The sequence below is a fragment of the Dryobates pubescens genome, chromosome Z (genome assembly GCF_014839835.1).
Source record: "Dryobates pubescens isolate bDryPub1 chromosome Z, bDryPub1.pri, whole genome shotgun sequence".
Classification (NCBI taxonomy): domain Eukaryota; kingdom Metazoa; phylum Chordata; class Aves; order Piciformes; family Picidae; genus Dryobates; species Dryobates pubescens.
In genome coordinates this window covers 123,730,498-123,753,256 of record NC_071657.1, presented here as the reverse complement: position 1 = coordinate 123,753,256, position 22,759 = coordinate 123,730,498, and the positions used below count along the sequence as shown (strand labels likewise).

Genomic DNA, 22,759 nt, shown 5'->3' with positions numbered 1-22,759 from the left:
TGTCGCCTGTCTCGCCCTCCCCGCTCGCGGGCTGGCAGCCAAACTCTCCGCTCCCAGCAGGCACCACGGTGCGGCGCGCGGAACAGCGATGACGTCCCAGACCCACCACTGGCCAGCAAGGCGCTCGCGTCACGGACTCACGCGACTGAGTCATCCGCTCGCTGTCACAACCCCCGACCATTGGTCGCGGGAACGACACGTCTCGTAGGCCCGCCCCCGCAACCCGGCGGCCTATAAAAGCGGCTCCGGCGCCCCCTCCGCGCCTTTAGCCCCAGGTGTCTGAGAGGAGAAAGATGCATCGACTCCGCTCACGGGCCTCCACGGGGATTTCTGCCTTTGCCGCCTGTTTGTCCTCTGTCTGCTTTCGCCAATCACCTCCGCTGCCCCGGACCGGGAAGTCGACCTCGCAGAGGCGTTGGAGTAAAAAGCCATCCTGCTCTTCTATCGGCTGATTGTCGCTGATTCCCGGGCGGGGGGGAGCAGAGAGACCGAGACCCAGAGAGGGGCCGCGGGAGCCGAGCCCAGAGCCGCTGCGACCATGCCCAAGTCTAAGAAGCGGGGGAGCAACCACCAGCGCGGAACCGGTGAGTGCGGCCAGACGGCGGGCAGGGGTTCGGAGCGGGCAGCCTCAAGGCGGGCTGAGTTCTCTCGACGTCCTGTGTGGCCGCCTGAGCCGCCGTAGGGATTTGCTTTACCCGACAGGAGCGGCCGCGGCTGGCTGGGCCGCCTTGGCCACCTGTGTTTCGACTACCTGCAGGGATAACGCAAAAGCGGGAGGGCGGACAGGCGCGGCTGCGGAGTGCCTCTCCGGGCGAGCGGGAGCTGGAGATGGGCAGGGGCCGGGGGCTCCCGCTGGCCTGACAGGAGCTGACCGCGAAACCGCCACCTCACGCCGCTTGCGCGCATGCGCCCAGGGGCGTGGGCGGCGGCCGTGCCTGGCGCTGCCGGCGGTGATAGCGCCCGAAGGGCAGCGGCCGGCGACGGCCCAGCCGGCGGCTTGCTGACCGCCGGCCGCCGGTGCCGCCCGTCTGGCCCCAGGGAGGATGGGGGAGGCCGGGCCCGCGGGATGTTGGGGTGCGTCCCCGGCATGCAGACCGTCCGGTGTCCACCCTGCCGCATCGCCGCCGGCGTGGGCCCTTCCGGGGCGGGGGAGACGGCTGCTCCTGTCACTCCCGTGGCTATGGTGGCTGGCGTGGCGTGGTATGTCACCGCACTGTGCTCTGAAAAGCTGCAGTATCGTTAAAAAAACAGTCTGAAAGAAGATACTGAAAGATAAACAGGCCTCTAACAGCTCCAGAATGTGTGTGGCTGAGGTGCTGATGGAATAGATAGGTAGAATTAAAATTTTGCAGAGCGATGTGAAATTTCACTTTGGGCTACTATAGCTGTGAGCAGAGGCTGTCTCTAGTATCAAATGTTCAGGAAGTGACCAATTCACTGAGGCTTGTTACAGCTTATTTTATTTTAGTTTGCTAAAGGGCTGGCAGTCGTTCTTGCCACTTCCTTGCTTGACGTCATGAGAAGCAAGGTGGCCAGGACTTTGAGCTTCCAAGTTTCTTGGTCTGTGCGTTGGTTAATGTTTGTCAAGGTTTGTGGTCATTGTTACAAACAGATGTCTTTCAGTTAAAAGCTGCAAAGTGTCTGAAATGTGAATTTAACTTTATTGGAAAGTTCTTGGATAGTCATCAATTCAAGGTTGATTGTGCCTAGATAAAAAAAAGCATTTTGAGTGTCTTGAAGCAGGCAAGCACTATGTTGAATCAGTTGTACCACAAAAAAGCAGAATTCTGAGTTCTCTAAAGGGTATTTGGGACCTGCTAGGGAAATGACAGTGAAACTGTTACTTAATAAATGCACGTTAAGGGCGAGGATAGGACAGCGATAGAAATTAAGTATTATCAGGTCAGATTCCTCTGACTCTTAATGCTGTAATAATATGATGCAAGTATGAAAAAATGGTAAGTGTTGGTGAAAATAATACAGCTTTCTCTGAAAAGATTGAAGCTAGTGAACTTCTTGATCCTGATAGGGAGAATATTTTTCCCCCGTTGAAGCATTTGATGTTCTGGTTTGTATTTGTAATTCAGTATTAAAACAGAGCTTACACTGCTGCTGATGCACATAGTATGCTTAATCCCACAAATCCTGCATTGAATTGGATAAGGTATGTTTGCCTAAATGTCTAACTTACACTGGCTTGAAGTTCCTCAAAACTTAAAAATAAAGACTGCATGGCAGTTGTTTTAGGTAGCTCATCCTAACAGTGAAATGAATGCAGAACTATATTTAAAGTACAGTCACACGAAATTCTGTTAACCTGAGGTTTATTGTAGAAAGGTCCTAAATCTAGAGTTAGGAATTCTACCAGTTATTTGAAAACTAGATGACCTCTTTCTTACCATTAACAAACTGTCTTAGAGAACAGAGCCAGCTAAGTCTTTAAAACAGGCAGAAGTAAAGGAATGAGTAGAGGAAGGAAATGTGCTTTCTTCATCTGGGTCAGGGAGGGTGAATCTCTAGGGAGGGTTGAATTTTACTTTTGATGTTCAGATCTTCATTTTCGATATGAAAAATTATCAAATTATTGTCTTCATTTTTCCTGTAGGTGGTCAGCCCAGAAATGTTCAGCCTTTTAGTGATGAAGATGCTTCAATTGAAACTATGAGCCACTGCAGTGGCTTCAGTGATCCTGCTAGCTTCACTGAGGATGGTATGTTTTCACTTACATCTATCCATCTTTTTTAAAATACAAAATCTGATTTGCTGTAGGAGTTTTAAATACTGGACTGTAAGTAGCAGTAGCAAAATAATGACATACTGATAAACACCGTGATTGCTAATCTAGTGGGTATTGTTTTGTTAAGAATATACCCCAGGTTTCACAAGCCTCTCATGAAACTATTAAGACTTCTTTCTGTTAAAATTATACTGACTTCTGGAGAAAGATTTCAAGGTGCATCCTAACACATATTTGAGGTGGTAGGAAGTACAGAAGAGTTTGGAATGGAAAAAGTCCTGTTTGCCTGATTTGAACTAGATTTGTGCTTTGTCTCCGCTACCCTCTGGGCTGCTCTAATGCCATTTTGTTGGGAGAAGGGGACTTGGAAGCCTGCTACAGGGCAATAAAGCATGCAGCCTCCTGTGTGAATACTTGCTACTCTTAACTGAGCGGCTGTTGCAGTGGCGTCTGAAGTGATGCCAGACAGCACAGGCTGCTGAAACACTGCATCAGCTGCTGTACTCCAGGGACCCATATAAATGGACTGGATAAGAATGTGTTGCTGACAGGATTGGTTGATGGGTGTCAGTTGTAGCAAATCTATATAAGATGTGATTAGCTCTCATACTCATTATTGCAGTATGTAAGAAGCAGGTATAGAAACAGCCCAGATGTACCAACAGATCATTTTTATAAAAGTATTTTAAGGGGAAATTTGATGTAATACACTTAACACATCTGTTGCTGTAATACTGAACAATTCTGTAGCTGTTTTCTATATTAAACTGCTTATAAACATTAAAAATAGTGTTGAATATTACTGTGTCTGCTAATAAAATGCATATCAGTAGGACTAAACAATTTCCTCTGGATTAGGGCCTGAAGTTGATGAAGAAGCTACTCAAGAGGACTTAGAATACAAATTGAAGGGATATATTGACCTTACATTGGACAAGAGGTATAGTATGCTTTGAAGAAACACACTCATACATTGTTTTCTGGCTTCCTGTAGTTTAATAAGGGAAATACGCATCAAATGTTCTTTATATGCTTACTGAAACTGAAATTAATACTCGGGAGAGCTTGCTTTGCTTCTGGATCTGAAAAGACCTTCTCCCCAACAAGTTTTTGGGTGAGAGTCAGATTTTCCTTCCCTAATAGCTTGAAGTAGAGTGACTTTATTCCTAGCCTGATTCAGTATTGTGAACTGTATATCTAAGCTAAGTTTCTCTGTCTGTGAGGAAGGAGGCAGTTCATAACACTTCATACTTCATGGTGCTGCTGTGGGTTATTCTTCTGTTGAGCACAGATGAATAAAAGCAAAGGCTGAGCTTCAATTGATGCTTGCTGATTTCACGTCTTCCTTCTCTCTCTAACAGTGCAAAGACAAGACAAGCAGCTCTTGAAAGCCTGAAAAGTGCTTTTTCTTCTAAAATTCTATATGAATTTATCATGGAAAGAAGAATGACGCTAACAGATAGCATTGAACGCTGCATAAAGAAAGGTAATCAGCATGCTGGCTATTAGAAGGCAATAATCCCCCTGAAATAGCTTATTGTTTAAAAGGAATTAAGACTGTGAGGCTTCTCTAGTGCTTTATAGAGTGCTTAATTTAGTTATGTTAACAACTTTTTTTTTCATCTCAATGTTACTTTTTAACTGACACAGAAAATTCACTGAAATTATCTGCTGTCCTTTTGGCTTCTGAATTTCAACCGGCAAGTTTTCAGACTAAGTATTTTTAATGGAAACAAGCAATGCACCAGGCCATTACTCATCATAGCATGTTAATCTCTAGGTAAGAGTGAGGAACAGTGTGCAGCTGCTGGACTGGCGTGTCTTCTGTGTGTGCAGATGGGGTCAGGAATTGAAAGTGAAGAGATTTTTAAGACCCTTGGTCCAGTTCTGAAGAAGATTATCTGTGATGGAACAGCCAGTATCCAAGCCAGACAGGCTGTAAGTATTAAAAGTTTATTTGCCAGGCAGGACCAAAGGACAGTTTTTAACCAGATCACTATCATGTAATCCAGAATTAACAGTTACTACAGTGGTGTAAATACATAACACTGATGTATACTCTGAATGATGTGTAGCTGTTTTCACTGGGTTAAAACATGCCACCTAAAGGTTGGACATGATTCTCTCCTTCAACCTAGAAACTTCATTAAGGAGCTATTTTTATCCAGTGCTATTTATCTATTTTATCCAGTGCTTTGCCAACTTCCCATGGTTGTGAATAAAAGAATAGTCTCTGCTAGTGAACCATAGTGGGATTGAAACTATTTTGGTGAAAGGAGTACTACATGTAGGCTGTATTAAACAGTGCCTCATGAAAAATTAAGTCTTGTGAGTAGCATATGTTGTAAAGTCATCCTGAGAGGGGAACTGAGAGCTAAATTTTATGAAGTAGCTGAATTAAATAGCATTGAAGAATTCTACTTTGCTGAAGCTTCCATTACTCCAGATGTTGAATTTCAGAGGTCAGTTTGATGCTTTGGTCAATAGTAACATCAAAGAACATCACTGTCAAACACTGACACTTCTGGTTTTTTCTTTTGTTTAGTGTGCAACCTGCTTAGGAATTTGCTGTTTCATCATCACTGATGACATTACGGTGAGGATAAATACTGGTGTTTGGTTTTTTTAAGAAATACATTGGCAGTATGAAAATGTGTGAATCTTGAGCAAATTCTATCATCTTTTTTCCCCATGTTCAGGAACTGTACTCTACTATGGAATGCCTGGAAAACATCTTCACAAAGGCCTATCAGAGAGATAGAGACACTAATGGTGTATCAAGTACCCACAATACTGTGCTTCACATCAGTGCTCTCTTAGCATGGACACTGTTGTTGACCATTTGTCCAATGAACGAAGTGAAGAAGAAAATTGAAATGTGGGTATCTTTTTTTTTAAAAACAAATCTGTAATGACTGTTTTTATATGCAGTGAAGCAGTGTCAACAAAATTACATCTTTACTATGACTTACTCCTTAGGCACTTGCATAAACTTCCAAGTCTGCTGTCTTGCGATGATCTCAGCATGAGGATAGCTGCTGGAGAAACACTTGCACTTCTGTTTGAACTGGCACGTGAAACAGATGCTGTAAGTAGATGTCAGCAGCTAAATTTTCTTGCATTGGGCTGGTGAGAAGAAAATTATTTAACCTGTGTTGCATAGCACCCTGGATCTCAACTGTGGCAGATAATTCACTGAGTTATGTTCTTTGTAGTGAGTTTGTCCTGATTCAAGTGGGTACAGGAATGATTCACAGCAATTTAGCTATAATTTTTACATTAATTTCTGAAGTGCAAAACAGGACCAATATAACATGAAACCATACTGAAGAGCAAGTAGAAATGTGTTATGTAAGCTTTAAAATCTAAACCCAACACTAGCTTTAAAAAAATTAAAAATCCTTAGAAGGATTTCAGGGTAAAACTTAGTTTTGTTGTCTGTGGTGGGAACGCTTCTTGGATACTTAGACAAGTTGCAGTGATTCATAACCTGCATGACTTTGCTCTCACAGCTGAAAATCTGTTGTTTGGTAGGAACCATGCTGACTTTTAGTATTGTGTTTTTCATTAGACTTGGGTGCTTTGAGAAGAATAACTAGCATTGCATGATGCAGCATTTGTGACTCCTAGTCAGGTGGGGATTAGTGTTAATTTAAGGGAGGAGACTTGGAAAACATGCACAAATTTTGCACAGATACTGCTGTTGTTACATATGGTAAGATTTCTTGTGGTTTGCATATGATTTGTATTAGGTGCAAGCATCTTGTGTTGCCTCATACACAGCTAAACTTGCCTTTGCATTCTTCAATATGCCATATTAATTTCTCAACTGTTTTCTTGACAGCACTGAAGGAAACAGTCTTCACTTACCCATGGCACAGTTTGGGAGAGCTGCCTGGATGGCTCCTAGCTTGATCAAGGCTGCTGTGCTTTGCCAGAATACACTGTCCAAAGTGAAAGGATAACTCCAAATGAGTCAGGATACACAACACACTGACACTGCATAATCTGAAACTATGTGCTGAGACTTCTGTGTAATTGCACACAGTAGGGGTTTGAGTCTCTTGGCTATGGAAACCAAATTTGAAAGGAAAAAGCAAAAAAGCCTAGAACCTGATTCTTTATTTGGTCAAGCTGACTGCAAGTACCTAAAAATCTTAAAATGTATTAACAAACGAGACTATATTCTCTAAACCCCTCTTCTGTCCTGTTGAGAAAATGCCCCTTTGATCATTACAAATTGTTCTCTTTGGAACTTTAACAATCAGCACAGATTAAAAATGCTTGCTGTGTTTTGCCTTTGACCAGTTACTTTCAAAAAGCTGTAAACTCATCCTAGTCAGTGGACACAATGAAGCATCCAGATTAAAAAAACAAACCAACCAAAAAACCCAACCAATCCAAAACCTCAAACTAACACAAAACCCCCTTGTTTTTACAAAAGTTTACATACACTCTTACTAATCCAGGTAAACTACCACTGAATTAGTAAGTGAAGGAAAGAAAATACTTTCTGCTAAACATTTATATGTTGAAGTTTACTGGAGTGTTCTGTTAGGCATTTTTTAATGCTGCATTCTAATTTTCCACATCATACAAGATTTATGACTAAGTATTCTGTATTGTCAGTCTAATGGTGTCTCACAATCAATCTCTAGCAACATGACTGCTGTGCTAATGACTGAAAGTGCCCTCAATTTAACAGGAGAAGCAGCCAGGTTCATCAGATCAGTTATAGGCAGTTTGAGTCCCTTGGAGTTATGGAGCAGAACAGATTGACAGGTATATACACACACTGAAGGAGCTGCACTATTTAGTGTGGTTTTGACTAACAGAACAGTTTAATACTGTCCTGCTTGGGTAAACTCATTTCTGTGACACTGTTCTTACTACTATAAATGGGGCAAATATTGCCACAGGAAGCTAGTGCCTTCTCTGTCTCTTTAAATAACAACAGGTTGTAGAGATCTGCATACCCAGAATTTGGAGAGGTCCATTTTGCTGTTTGCAGGAAAAGATGTTAAGGCCAGAAACTAAAAAAATACAAATTTTTTTGGACAGGATTTCTTTTATGAAGATATGGAACTCTTAACAGAGAAACTACGAGCTCTGGCTACTGATGGAAACAAGCACCGAGCCAAAGTGGATAAAAGAAAGCAGCGATCTGTCTTCAGAGATGTTCTACGAGCTGTTGAGGTGATTCTTTTTTCTTACTTTGAATGCCTGGGTTGTAACTATGTAGTGTACAATTCTTACTGACATGGTTTTATCATTAAATAGAATTACTGCTTCAATGAAAACAACAGGAAAATACTGTTTTAAATGAGATGTCAAATTCTGATCCCTTATGCAAAATACAGCTACTTATTTAAGAATGTAGAACAAAGCAAGTTAAGCTTTGTTTATTTTACTCCAAATCTAACTGCCATATTCAAGAGTTGTGTTTTTCCATATCTCTATTAAGAGAACAATACACAAAGCAGGACTCCTAAAATATTTCCTTAGGAACATAACTTTTGAGTGAAGCCTCAAAGTGGATTATTTATCTTGCACCTCTCAGACAAGATGTTTTCACTGGTTGGATAATTACTTCTTACATAGATATATGGGTAAGACCAACTAAATACTAGTTGACATTCAGACCATTTAAACATCTCAAGCTAAAGGGGAAGGCTTTGAAATGATTTGAAGTCACCTTTGAGGTTTTTGCCTGCAGGAGAACAGAGTTACGTTCCATTGTCACCAATGTAGCTCAACCCTCAGGAAAGGTGAGGTCTAAAGGAGACTTACAAACTGACTTAAAGGTGACTCTGCAGTCAGAACTGAACTTTCTGGAGAAATTAAATTCTTAGTATTTTTAAAGATCTGTGTTTTCTAAAATGCTTGCTTTCTTGAGGAATGTCAGCCTCACATCTTGTGTGATAAAGTGTTTGCATCAGTTTATGAAAAAATAGATTGAGATATATGCAGTTCCTAATAGAAAAGACTGTTTAACTTAACTATATATGCTATTTTCTTTAATTTTGGATAGGAACGTGACTTTCCTACAGAAATGGTCAAGTTTGGCCCTGAGCGCATGTATATTGACTGCTGGGTTAAAAAACAAACTTATGACACCTTCAAGGAGATCCTGGGGTCGGGGATGCAATATCATTTGCAGGTGAGCTGCTGTTTGATATACGCTCAGATTATTGAGCTCCATCTTCTTTTGTCGTAATTAATTCTGAATTATGACATCATGAGCAGGACTTGGTGAAATGATGGGCTTTGTATTAGGAGTGTTAAAAGAGAGCACTTAGAAAATGACCTACAGTGAGCTACAACTGTCTGGGTGAGCTGCTTCTGAGTTTCAGCCTGGGTGTGCTAGGTTAGCGATTAAGACTTCTTGTAAGAGGTTCAAGCTGAATATCTTCTTACCTTCAGGATTTTTCTTGAATCCTCATACTCCCTTTGAGGAGAGCAGTGCAGTCATCTGGCTACTATAAAGCTGCATGTCTCCACCCTTCCTGTTCAAGCCTCCTTCCTGTAAAAAGGAATGCAAATTTAGTCAAAACTGAAGCTTGTAAATTGCAGCCCAATGATGACAGCATCCCAGAAGGGAAGGAATAAGCCCTTATCTCTGTTCTAAGAACTGCTTGTTTGCTAGTCATCTGTTTAGATACGTAGCAGAAGCAGGAACTGTAGCTTAGAGTATATGCTCCTACATTTCTTTGATAATCCTGGGGTTAAAATTCAGTCCAGTGTCAGTTGCATTTTTGTGACTGAGGGAGCCCAGACATGTTGCAGCTTTTTCAAATACTAGCTTTCTGATTTAAATTTGGTATGTTGTGAAACTACAGATCTGTGTCCAGCCTAATATTACATACAGAATGGTAACACAACTGTGTCTTAATTTGCTGGGACAATATCAGGGAGCAGAAGCTGTCTGTCTTCACAAGAGGGCAGTTTTAGTTCTTAGCCTTATTCTGACTAAAAGAAGTAGTGTTCCCTGGTGTAACTGCAAAAAGTACTAAGATTTCTGACAGATTTATGTTATTTCTTAGTCTAATACTCAATATTTATGTCTGAAGACTTGATAATTGGGGGAGAAGCTGATAATTTGATGGCCACACCTTCAGTACTGTGTCTAGTTCTGGGCCCCTCAGTTTAGGAAAGATGCTGAATTGCTGGAATGTGTTCTTGGTCTCTTCTCCCAGGCAACAAGCACCAGAACAAGAGGACAGTCTCAGTCTGCCCCAGGGGAGGTTTAGGCTGGATGTTAGGAGGAAGTTCTTCACAGAAAGAGTGATTGCCCATTGGAATAGGCTGCCCAGGGAGGTAGTGGAGTCACCATCACTGGAAGTGTTTAAAAAGGGACTGGATGAGGCACTTAGTGCCATGGTTTAGTTTATTAGATGGTGTTGGGTGATAGGTTGGGACTCGATCTCAAAGGTCCCTTTCAGCCTGGTTAATTCTGTATTCTGTTCTGTTTCTTGTTTAGTCAAATGACTTTCTTCGGAATGTCTTTGAGCTTGGTCCACCAGTAATGCTAGATGCTGCAACTCTTAAAACAATGAAGATCTCTCGTTTTGAAAGGGTAGGTATTGTACCTTAATGTATTTACTTCATATGCTAATGTATTTCTCTTGAATTATATGGTATTCCAAACATGCATCTTAGAAGCTGTCACCTTTAAACTTGTCACTGCAGTTCTAACAAGTGCCCCTTACTGTCCAAAGTGAAATCAAAATTTGGTTGTATGTGTTTTGGAGCTCTTTATTTTAGATTTTTCCACTCAGCATGTCTGCTAGTACTTTTCTTCTTGAAGGAACTGAAACATGAATTGGTTGATGATTGGTATCAGATTCATGCTCCATGCGTGGGCAAATTTGGGCTTTTAGGAGATCCCTAGGGCTTTGGATAGAGATTCTACAGGATACCATTGAAATAGTCTTCATAAGTATATCAAACTCCAGTGTGAAATGGACACTAGGAGGGTGACTGTTCTGTTGATTGTATGAATGATTTGTGGAACGGTGCTAACAAGTTTAATCCAGGGGAGCAAACTTAACCTGCATTGTGTTTATATGACAAGAGTGACTGGCTTTCCAGAATTGCTCCTAGCTCAGTCTTACACAGTTGAAGTTTCTTTTGTGTGTATATAAATCATTCTTTGGTGCAAAGATACAATACCATAAATTTCAGAAGACCTGCTAATTTAATTCAAATAATAACAGAAAATTTCAGCTGTTTCTTATCATTATATATATAAAAAAATCTCTAAAAAACAGAAGCCTTTGAACATCTGTGATTAACTTTTTCCTTTTATTTTGTAGCACTTGTACAACTCTGCAGCATTCAAGGCTCGGACAAAGGCTAGAAGTAAATGCCGTGATAAAAGAGCAGATGTGGGCGAATTCTTTTAGATCTCCTTTTCCATGGGGTTCAATTTCCAGAATAGATTTGTAACCTTTAAATGATTGGGGGGTTTGTTTTGTTTTTGTTTTTTTAGCATTTCTGTAGTAAGTTTGCACAGGGATGTATAAAGTCTGTAAATCTACTGCATGTTGTTACATATAGCTTGTATATAGATTAATGTAAGATTGGGTGCAGGGATACATTATAACACTTGCAATTAGATGCAACTTACTTCAAAGGTGGATATATTTATTGTCATGGAACTGTTAATTGGAGTGGGTAACTGTAGTCAAATGCTGTGTCAGACTGGACTCCTTACTTCATTATAAAGGTAAAATGTAATGAATTCCTTGACCAAGTGTTTTGGAAAGAATGTGCTAATATGAGAACACACTTGTTTTGTGTGAAGTTACTAAGACAACTTTTAAAACTCCTCAATGGCAGGTAGACGAAGAACTTTTTATATAGTACAACCTTATCCTGAAGGAGACTATGAAGTTTACTTCCCTGTATTTACAATGAAGTAATGAATGACAAACACTTGCCTCAATGTAAAATACAAATAATGCTCTCATGTTCTGAAATTGGGATGTTTAATTTCTGGAATAAAGATGTTTTTCACTGCTCATTTTTTTGTGTAAAAGTCATTACTACATAAATGAAAAGCTGGAATGCTAGCAAAACCTAAAGATTTAAACAGATGGTTTGTTTGCCCATGCAGCTGTGTTTGAGTTAGTCTCTGCTGTAGTAGATGTGACCTGAAACCGCACTGTGCCATGTTTGGAAGGTGTTTTATTTACATACGCTCTGCACAACAGCCTACTACTGTCTGGTCATCGGCTTGAAATGGTCAAATGTTTTCTAGTTCTGGTACTGCAAAAACACCCTGTTCTTTATCACCCTGTGCCTTATCTTACAGAACCCATTACAGTTGCTCTGTTTTCATCATGTTGAAAGCTACTCCCCTCCCCTCAGTTTCAGTCTCTAGAGTACTGAAATGTGCCAGTAACTGAAAACTGTTTGGGGGGGAGTTAGGGATGGGGTGTTAATGTAATAAAGGCATTAAAACCTAGATGGGTAGAGCTTCTGAACTTGGAAGAACTATAAATAAAAGTGCTTGTTAGAATAAACATTCGTAAAACTCTAGGTCCAGTTATCAGCAGAGGAAGTAAACCTTCACCCAAAACCTCCCACACCCTGAAAACTACTGCTTGCTCTGATAAGAGAAAGTTTGGATGTTTTTTAGATTCAGATTGTAGCAGAACCTATTCCAGGAAATCCATACCTGCTGATTATTTGTACCTTCTACTTTCATGCAGTATTTCAGGACAATTTGTTAGAGCTTGTATGGTTTAGGGAGCTGATTACTTAGACCTTGAACTGAAATTTGTACTGTTGACATGTACTGTACTTGTGTGTTTGTCACTTCTGGTCCTTGAACTAGATGAAGCTCTGTGTGTTTGCCCAGCCTGAAACTATGTCTCATTTGAGCTATGCTGGTCCCCTCAAGCCTGCTAGTCTCTGGTGCTTCTGGGTGCTCAGCTTTGGCATGCTTTACTAGTGTAAAGTAGCACTTCTGGTAGCTTCCTTTCCTGCCAGTGTTTTGCAAAATTGCTTTCTAGAGCACATCCTGGCAGGTGGCCAAGCATGTGATTGCCCTTTCCCCCATTACACTGCCAGTCACAGAGATTAGGATGGTTTCCAAGGAAGTTTGAGGGGAAGTGGGTGGTTTTGCTTCTTTCCAGAGATCTCATGGGTTTGCAGACCTTTGACCTTGGAACTGGAGGGGCCTGGGTGCTTGTCTTGCAATTAGGATGGTATTGGGGAATCTCGGGTGGGAGAGAGGTGTTGGTGTTGTGGGTGTGGGGTTTTTTTTGGTTTGTTTGGTGTTGGTTTTTTTCTTTTTTGGTTTTGTTTGTTGTTTCTGCCCCCCCCCCCCAGCTTTACACATCCTTGGGAGGGAGGTCTTGCAGGAGACTACTGCAGAAAGAGAGCATAATCCTATTAGCTCTGCATTACTGGCCCAGCTACTCAGACTGGGCAGTTGCAGAGCTCATCAGCTTGAGTGGGAACTACAAGTCAGAGATGTATTGTTTGTTTCCTGAAATAAAGAAAACCAAAACATATACTGCCAGTTTAAAGGCATTTGAAATTTTAGATGTATAGAATGGCTTCCAAAAGCATTTGTTAGAAGCCTTAAAGTGTCAGTGGCCTGTCACTACAGTGTGCTGTAACACTGTGGTGTCAGCAAGAAAAAAAACTGTCTACAAAGGAGTGATTACCAGTACTCCCAAAAGAGTTCAGCAGAATTAATTTTTTTTAAACAGCTAAGGATGCCATACAAATTAGTCCATCTCATAATACTGTCCCACTTGACTTTATAAGGAGTGTGGGAGAAGGAGGAAAAGACCCTGTTTTTTCTAGTCTATGCCTTTAAAGTACTCATGACTGCAATGCTGTAGATAGGACTTTTCTGCATAGCAAACTGGTTACTCATTGGTACAGTGTTGTAGATATGACTCTTTTGCATAGCAAATGAGTTTTAAAAAGGCATCACAAACCAAAAGGCTATGCAATACTGATCAGTAACAAACTTTCTAATTCTCCATGATAGCATATGATCATGATTACAATTTAATTAAAAAGAGCTGTGTGTGAGTGGCTTGCTTTCCAAACAGATCAGTATTGTAAAGTCACTATACTTTGCCAAAATGAACTCTAAATATAGACTGAAAGGGACAGTGTTTCATAGCTGCCTTCATGGGTCCTGCAGGAGTTGACAGGTTCCTATGGATCTAAAAGTAGAGACAGGAACAGCAGAACGAGTTTTCTTCCGTACTGGCACACTACCTGAATATAGCTATGTTGTAAGTAACATTTCATTATCCTGTTTTTTATTTCTTTTTTTTTCTTTTTCTGGGAAGAATTCTGTGTGTTCTCATTCTACATTCTAATTTTTCTACAACAGCTTAAGACATTTGAAAGTTGCATGGGAAAAAAAAGCCTTTAAGCAAGGTTAAAGTATACAACTGAACAATTCCAAACTCCCAATGTTTAATTGGTTTGTTGGGAAAATAATGCTTTTGGCCAGCGACACTGATGTCTGTAGTTTCTTTGTGATGTCAATGGAATCAAACAAATGTAATAAAGACTTTCTCCACTGTGGTTGCATGCACAGTGAGAAAATCTGCTTTAAATAATAATGAATGCAGAAGGCATATAATTTGTAATATTAATGAACTGAAGGTACTCACATTTATTACAGCTCAAGTGGTGAAGAGTCTTTCCTGAAGTTGTAGGGAAGTACTAAGCAAAATGTCCAAGAGAAACAGCTGGTCTCTTCAGAAGCTAAAAATAACCAAAAGCCTCTGTGCATGAGGTGGTAACGTGGAGCACGCCATTATTGAAACACAGGGCTCCATAACAACTGCAGCTGGCCATGGATATGCTTGTGAGGAGATAGCAGAGTCGATGCTAGTGGGGATATGACTCATAAGATTGGCTGCTTGGCACCACACAGTATTCTAGGGAAGGACAGTGGACACTGTCATCTGTTCTGAAATTATGCTATACGCTTAGAAAACATATGCTAGATAAGGGGAAACACTACTATGCCAGCTTTCCTACCTTCTTTGTATTTTGCATTTGCAATTCTGAACAGAGGGGGAAAAAAAAGCTGTAATCTTTTCTTACACTCTACTAAATGCAAATGTAGAAGTATACACATAGGCCAGTCAGTCCCCACCCACAGGAGAACAAGCCCCATTGTTAGGAGTGATTGAAGCACTTAGTCTTCAGACTTACTGAGGCTCAGTATACACTTAGCTGTGTGCTCAAATTTAAATTATTACAGTCTTCTGCATCTGCTTTGATGAGGGAAAGAACAGGTCTTTCCAAAACCACTCAGGCCTGTATTCCTCAGACTTTACTTTTTTCTAATTTGAGTGCTAGGGTAGGAATCTGGTCATGCTGTGCCTATTGCTTGGAGAAGTAGAGAGGGAGTTGCATGTCAAGAGTGCAGTTCAACCCATTCAGAAATCACCTTTAGGTCCTTGACACCCTCCATCAACAGGAGATTTGCATCCAGTGAAGTGCTAAGTTATGTCTGGCAGGTGAAATTGAACTTTAAAGCTTTGATAGGATACTAAATAGGTATGATGTATTTGATTCCAAGTCTAATCCTGTTTATCTCCCTCTTTATATTCACTAGCAACGGAAAGCTACATTGAGACTGCAACTGTAAGGTCAAAACGACCTCTTAGAATAAGAGCAATGTTAGCTGCAGTGACATACTTTTCTTTAGTAATTGCAGAGGGAGTTTGCAGTGACCTAGGTAGTCTAAAATGCCTGATTAGACCATCTGTATCTCCTTTTTGCTAGAACTGTAGTTTGTTTCTGAAAGACATTTTTGGAATCAGAGTAGAATAAAGAAAATTAAAAAGACTGTTAAAGAATAATATGTAATTCACAGCACAGCCTGATCAGGTATTGACTCTTTTTTATATATATATATCATCTTCCTGCATAACTGTATTTATATAACCCATCATTCAGTGAGTGACCCAGACTCTGCAGAGAAACTGGTTTTGCTGATTGGGCCCCATCCAGTTATTTTCACAAAGCAAGAAGTGTCAGTCTGAAGAAAAGACTTTGCCATCAGGCTTTAATTTGTCCGAAACTAGCATCCATGTGGAGCAGAATTACATCAGAAGTCTCTTTTCACTTCTTTTTTCACAAATAACAACTTCACAATGGTATGCTAAGGTGTATAAGCAGACCCATATTCTTGCTGCTTATCTGCAACATCTTTGCCTGTTTTCTCTGTCTTATCTCTGAATTATTTGATGCTGAATGCAGAGGACCTGACTGACATCCTTCCTGGCAGCATTAGTGAAAATTTGGCTTTCACTGTGGTCAGGATATCACCCTATGTCTTACCAAATTCAGACCAAAAGGGTTACACAACTAACATTGAAATCAATGCTGGAGCCAGTCAGATAGCTAGTTCTCTTTCTCCACAAACATACATTTGTGTATGTATGTTTAAGTATACACATGTGCACAAACACAATGTAGAAATGACATCTTACACTCATCAAAGATCTCCAGGAATAAACAAGTGCTATGGACTTAGCTACCTTGCCTTCAAGGTCTAGTAAGGGTGCTGGCCCTTCAAATTCCTGTATTTTAAGGCTTCTCAGCATTTTCTTAGGATGGGACACTGACCATTACCAGCCATTTCCCACATCCATGTTTTAATTTACCTTTTTAAATATTATTTCTTTTAGATACAATGGAGAAGCCTTCCTTAGAAATTAATCTGCCTGATACTCATGAAGAAGGAAAACTTTATGTAGTTGATTCTTTAAACAACCTAAACAAACTAAATGTTTGTCCAGATGAATCCCAGCATGCTCTAGGTATGTATGATTGGCAATACTCTGTGGTTTTCTATACATACAATAGGCCATCAGAAGAGTCATGCATGACACTGGAAAAGGCTGACCACATTGTCTATCACTGATGCCAACAGCCCAGTGAATAGATATATGTTAAGCTCTGTACTGAAAAACACAGGAAAAACATTGAAAATGGTGTAATTTAGACAAATCAGACGAATGGTTTAGCTGCTCCTGCTAAGTACATAATTTATCAGGTTCTTGAAAATCCTTTCATTTGGCTAGGAATTTACTGTCAAGCCTGAACTTATCTTCCATTTCCACTGGGATTCATGAGATGATCCCTGCAAGATAATGTCTCTAGTAATGCTCAATATACACTTCCTACATAACTAGCATTGTACCTCTTCCTAAGTACTAAAACTCACACATGGCAATAGAAACACCAGAGAATTTCTGTTCTTCCTTTTAAGTTACATCTCCTAAGGACTCAAAGCAGTTATCTGAAATATCCCACAAGGCTTTTAAACATTTTAATTCACATGTTCTCTTTACTAAGAGTTTCAGATATGGGCTCACACACTTCTACTAGTTTTATAGGGATTTTATCTTACGTTTCTCATGGCAACAAGAATATTTTCACCTAGTGATAGCTATAATATATTTCAGTTGTGACCTGAAAACATCTTAGAAGCTGGAATTCTTCAGTAGCATTCCACATAACAGTACTTGGATCTGCTTTTATTTCCCTTATTATAGTAGCAAATGGGACTGAAGAAAAGCTATAGAACAACAGCTATGTTTAAATTAGTTTCAAATGGGTGTAACTTAATCATGGTTTTAGTTATAGAACTTAAATGCCTTTCTATTACTTCTGTTTCTGAGTCCTCTAACTTTTCCTAAGGCAACTAAGTAGGGTGCTGCTGGTTTCTAACATAGAGATGGTAGACATAAGCTACTTAATTTTCAGAGGTAGACTATCACTACATTGTCATTTCTTCAAGTACAACATGAGACAATGAGAGAAATGTCCAAGGAACTCCTTGCATTGTGACTATCTTACTTTCTTTTGTCATTTTTATTGGCTAGTATTGTTCACTTTCCAGGAAAATACAAAGGATTCTGTGGGATCACGTATGGTTGTGTGGAACAGAATAGAATAGAATAGAATAGAATAGACCATTCTATCACCTGCATGCTGCTCCCTACATTTCAGCAGTAGATAAAGGCAGCTTAATATGTATTTTATGCATCAGTCTTCAAAGTGCTTTGGCTCCTCCAAGGACTACTCTTTTTAATACACATTTTTCAATTTTATTTTTTTTTAAACTCTGAGATTATGTAGGTATCACTTCCATTAAATACATAAAATGATTTTTCACAGTCCTTAGCTGCTTTATTTAGCATCATAACACTCTGATTCTCCTGCCAGAAAATCAGTGAGACCTGTGGAATGTTTTTCAATTTCTGATCTGTGAATGATCTATTAGTAGCATAGGCAGATGCCCAATTTGGTTTAAAAATCCTGTTTCAAGAGTGTTGCGGTACACAGCGATCCTTTTGCTGAGCAGCGTAATACAACCTGGCATAATCAAACACATTAGCAATCATGTTAAAACCTATTTAAAATGTGTATACCTTCTGATTGCTGTAGTAGCAGCCATGCTGCTTTATGTTTTAGATGATGAAACGGTCCCACCATTTGCAGTTTGACAAGAATGTGTGTTCACTGATTCCTCACAACGCTGCATCCTGGCATGTTCAGCCTGCTGAAACGGTAAAAAGCATTCATTAGGCAAAGCAAGAACATATCACTGTTGAGACCTCTGCTGATATCTTAGTAAGCATGAGATAGCAGGAGCAGGCCCTCTTCATCCTTATTACTCTGACTAGAAAGCAATATTCGTGCAGTCACTTAGTATAAGATGCATTTATTATGAATGCTAAGAAAATAAAAATAAAACCCCAAACCACACATATTAAAAGATTTCAGCTTACCTGCAGGCAGGAGTATGATAATTGCAATAAAGAAAAGCAGAGATACTCCCAGAGATGATCTACTAGCTCAGTGAATTGCTTAGCGCCAGCTTGGTTCATAATTAAAGCGCTGTAATGGAGTATGCAGCCTCCCCTCACCTTTATCACTACAGGCTCAGTTGCAAAGATCTTACTGATTTCTACCAGCTAAAACAAGAACAGCAACTAGAAATAGATTTTTTCACAGATTCACATACTACTCTCCCTTTGGCAAGATAGCAATTACAGGAGAAATTACAGTAATTTGCATGCAATTTTAGTATGCATGAGACTGACACCAAAATGAGCTTGCAATAACATACAATACAACATACAATAAACCTAAACCTTAGTACGTCATTAAAGTAGTATGCAAACTTGGGATTAAACAAATCTGACTCAAGAATGGTAAGTTTTGGGGATTTTTATAATCACTTGAATTTCCTATTGGTGTTCACTTGCCACCTCTCATTTGCTCACAACTGTTTCTATGAAAGAAACTACTGCCTTTCCCTATATGTAACACATTCTAGAAAAAGTAATAAACTGGCTAGTCTTGCTGCTTTGAGGACAGCATAGCAACTACCTGTCCTTTTTTCCCCCCTTCATTCTTTATGTGCTTGAAGAACAACATATGTAGTCCATGTGAGAATCTATTCAGCTTTGGAAAATTTGGGAGGAGATAGATATAGATATATATAATTTTTTTTACTGGAATGAAACCAACAAACCCTAAAGAGGAATAATGATATTGAAAACATTAGTTTTAAGAGAAAAAGTTGAGGCCTACATTCATTCTGTCCAATGTCAGGAGATTAACTGAGCTGCTTGCTTCAGTAAATTAATCATCCCAGGGATACTTTTATCATCAAACAAACCAAGAAGCAAATCTAGAGGATGAATGTGTGAGATAGATCTATACCGAGGTTTTCAGCATGAATTTTTCTCTCTTTTCTTTTGAAAAAGTTGTGTCCATTCATGTGTCCTTAGCAAGCCTTCTGATTAAAATGTCAACTTTTGTACATGTAAAACTGAGCCACAGAACTTGGAACTATAAAACAGATCAACTTCAACAAATCAGTGTATTTCAACAGCAGAAACATTGTTGTTGAATATGTTCCAGCAACTATTACAGATGTATTACTCTTAATACTTCCAAATTCAAGCTGAGCCCATGTGGTGGTTTGAAAGGAAAGGCTCTGCTTTCCCTCCCCCACTGAGAAAGAGACCACGGCTAAACCCAGTCGGAGAAAATGAGATTATATTTTACAAGGAAACAGATTAGATGCAACACAACAAACACAGGTATTTTACAATATATACAGGAATATACAGCAAATGAACTCAACCAGAAATCAGACCCCCCACAGAGGGGGCTTCCCCCTGTGCCCCCTTCAACCCCCTACCTCCCTTCTCCCCCAAAAGAGGTAGAAGAAGAGACGAGGACGGTTAACAGGGCAGGAAAAGAATAAAGGCCTTGCACAGGGAGTTAGTATCTTATCTTAGTTGGCCAGAATCCCAGAAGCAGATCCAGCCAAAAGGGACAGCGAAGGAAGGAAGACTGAGAGAAAGTTCCCAGCTCCCCCGGGTCCAATCTCTCCTCCCACAATCCTACCAATGAAATTCGTTTAGAATACCAAAATATTTTACAAACATTTAGCCAGTGTGCCCCTTCCTTAAAGGCACAGCGTGAAACGGCCACAGCCCATAAAGTTGGTTTCTTTCCTTCTCATGAAATATCACAAAATAAAATTTGTAGGCTAAAATTATGACATATTGCGCATCATGTCACAAAGCCAGAAGCATTTTGTCATGTTTATCCTAACCAATCTTAACGAACTTGATCACTAATTATTTGTCATCTCATAGCAGATGAGGAAGAGAACAGTGATGGTATTGGAGAAAACACAGCAGGGAGCAACATAAGGAACCAGAATCTGTTCTTCGTCACATTTATTCTGACTTTGATCATCAGTTTGGCCCTTGTTTCATTTGTAATATTCTTAATAAGTAAGTAAACTAAAGAGTAGTTCTTTGCTGAAATGCATCATGATAAATTACAACATGCTACTGCTGTATTTGCATGGTCAAAAGCTTTGGCAGGTTATGGGCAGTGGATCTTGGTCCTGAGTGGAAAAGCACAGGTGTCTACTCTCTGAGCTAAACAACACTATTTTACCCTTGCCACAAAGACTTTGTGTGCTTCAACAGTTGTGAAAAATTTAGCTCAGCAGGGTTATATTGTGTTGCTTAAAATGCTGACTGGAAATTAAGTTCAATTTTAAAGATGACTGTATGACAGTGACATACTTTGACAATGTGCCTTCCATTCCTTTTCAGATAAAATTCAGTATTGGTGTCATTCCACTGATACTGGGATGACACCCAGTCTAACACTTAAATCAGGCTATCTTGAAGGAAGGCTTGAAGGTTGCCAGCTAAGTACTGACTGGAAATTGGTTTAGGACTAAGAAAAATCTTGAAAATTGAGATAAGATATATCAGAATTGACAGGTAGCACCGAGTCTGTAGATAAAATCACTGTTCTGCTTCACCTGGACTAGTTGGGCTAACTTAGCTAAACACATGGCTACAGCTGTGTTTCCCTTAATCTAAATGCTTTGGGAGATCCAGTGATGTGGCTGTAGTCTGCTGTGTTTCAGAATTGAACTTTTAGAAAAGTACAGGCCCAGTCATACCATCTTGGAGACCTTAAATAAGACATTTTCCTGTGAATACCAATGGAATAAGTACACCCCTGAGGATGAAAAGTTTTCTCTGAGCAATTTTTTATTTTATTATGCTGCACTAAACCAAAACAGTTCAATTCAAGCATGTAGTGAGCAGGTAACTCTGCCAGGTGTGTAACTATTAGGTTCTGCAATTGTTTTCCTGTTTAATATTTTTACTCAAACTCCAAACTGCAAACTCCCACAGGAAAGACAGGTTCATGATGGTTTTGACTTACGTGTTGCCAATTTAACGTGATACACTTTCCTTTTCAAGTTCAAACTAGAAGCAAGTTGGACCAAATATCAAGCAGACTAATATTTGAAAAGAAGAACATAGAAGACCTTAAGAAAATGCACAACATGTTATTAAAGCATCTAAATTGGTCAGGAATTAAGGAAAACAAGAGATACCTCTTCACGCAGTCTCCTGTTCTCCATGATTACCTCTTTACTCATGCTGAGCCGACAGTCCCTGAAGAATAGATCTTCTTTGGAATGAAATTCAGCATATTCATGTACTCACATATGGCACACAGGTTACTTAGACATTCTGATATGATCACAGGAGCACTGGAAAAGCCAGTGGAATGAAATATATTAGAAAGTAACGTTTTACCTTGTTTTATGTGAATATAGATTTTGAAAACTTAGCCCAATAAACAATTGGCAATAAACAACAAATTGTCAACAATTTTGGGCAATAGTTCCAGAGTCTCTATGCATTGTAAATTGCAGAGCTAAGGGCTTAGTTTTACTTTAAATGTAAGTGGATGATTACAGAAAATAATGATTTCTATTCACACGATTCCAGCATGACCTTTTTCACTTCATCATTCTCCTGTTTCTTTGGAACAAATTTTGTGTTTGCTTCTATATTACTTGTATTTAATGATAATATCAGATTCCCTAACTTACAAATAAACCAAATTCTGCCAGGAAGTTTGGTGGGTTTCCTTTTTATGCCTCTAAATAAATTTACTTACTACTCCTTTTGTGGGGAAAAACAATCAATCTCCAAACCAAATGAATAAATGCAAACTCTTTCATAACATGACAGATTTCACTTGTTCCTTCTCTGACAGTGGCCACCAGCAACTACAGAGAAGAGCAGAAGTACATGTAGCATTTTCCTGGCATCACTTTATAAAAGACACCTGGCCTTCACCCAGAAACTGCCATCAAATACTGAGTTACTAGACTCAGTTCCCTAGACCCATTTCCCCATGTAAAACTATATGACAATTCTAGGACATTCAGCCCTGATTTGTGTTAACTGAAAGTAGGTGTCCTATTGTCTTACTTCCCCTTCATTAGTGAGTGTGCAAGCATTTTGGTTCATCTTTCTAGAAACAGTATTCATCAAAGCTTAATTGGTTGTGCAGTAGTATATTCCAAACTGACATCCAAACTTGTAATTTAATTGTGTCAGAAGAAGCACCTGTAATTTTGGTTACAATAAATCCATGTTTGGGTAGCTA

At 39.7% G+C, this 22,759-nt stretch overlaps 2 protein-coding genes across 3 annotated transcripts; both read left to right on the top strand.

Moving 5' to 3' along the window:
• Window positions 1-245: 245 nt before the first annotated feature.
• Window positions 246-11,762, top strand: IFRD1 (interferon related developmental regulator 1). The gene is made up of 12 exons (XM_009907201.2): window positions 246-584; window positions 2,606-2,710; window positions 3,596-3,677; window positions 4,099-4,223; window positions 4,518-4,675; window positions 5,283-5,333; window positions 5,437-5,615; window positions 5,717-5,825; window positions 7,799-7,933; window positions 8,769-8,897; window positions 10,218-10,313; window positions 11,053-11,762. Exons 1-12 carry the CDS (start codon window positions 539-541, stop codon window positions 11,140-11,142), a joined length of 1,305 nt encoding a protein of 434 aa, XP_009905503.1. The 5' UTR covers window positions 246-538; the 3' UTR covers window positions 11,143-11,762.
• Window positions 11,763-16,294: 4,532 nt separating this feature from the next.
• Window positions 16,295-21,843, top strand: LSMEM1 (leucine rich single-pass membrane protein 1). Of its 2 annotated transcripts, none has more exons than XM_009907274.2 (3): window positions 16,295-16,554; window positions 20,422-20,559; window positions 21,556-21,843. In XM_009907274.2, the coding sequence occupies exons 1-3, from the start codon at window positions 16,428-16,430 to the stop codon at window positions 21,762-21,764; spliced, it is 474 nt and encodes a 157-aa protein (XP_009905576.1). In that variant the 5' UTR covers window positions 16,295-16,427; the 3' UTR covers window positions 21,765-21,843. The 2 variants fall into 2 exon arrangements, with proteins under 2 accessions (XP_009905576.1, XP_054034115.1); XM_054178140.1 differs by having other exon boundaries at window positions 20,419-20,559.
• Window positions 21,844-22,759: the final 916 nt, after the last annotated feature.

Coding starts and splice junctions, on each gene's coding strand:
- IFRD1 (XM_009907201.2), top strand. CDS start 539: ATGCCCAAGTCTAAGAAGCGGGGGAGCAACCACCAGCGCGGAACCG. Junction 585..2,605: donor CAACCACCAGCGCGGAACCG/GTGAGTGCGGCC, acceptor TTTTTCCTGTAG/GTGGTCAGCCCAGAAATGTT. Junction 2,711..3,595: donor TGCTAGCTTCACTGAGGATG/GTATGTTTTCAC, acceptor CCTCTGGATTAG/GGCCTGAAGTTGATGAAGAA.
- LSMEM1 (XM_054178140.1), top strand. CDS start 16,428: ATGGAGAAGCCTTCCTTAGAAATTAATCTGCCTGATACTCATGAAGAA. Junction 16,555..20,418: donor TGAATCCCAGCATGCTCTAG/GTATGTATGATT, acceptor GTCATCTCATAG/CAGATGAGGAAGAGAACAGT. Junction 20,560..21,555: donor ATTTGTAATATTCTTAATAA/GTAAGTAAACTA, acceptor TTCCTTTTCAAG/TTCAAACTAGAAGCAAGTTG.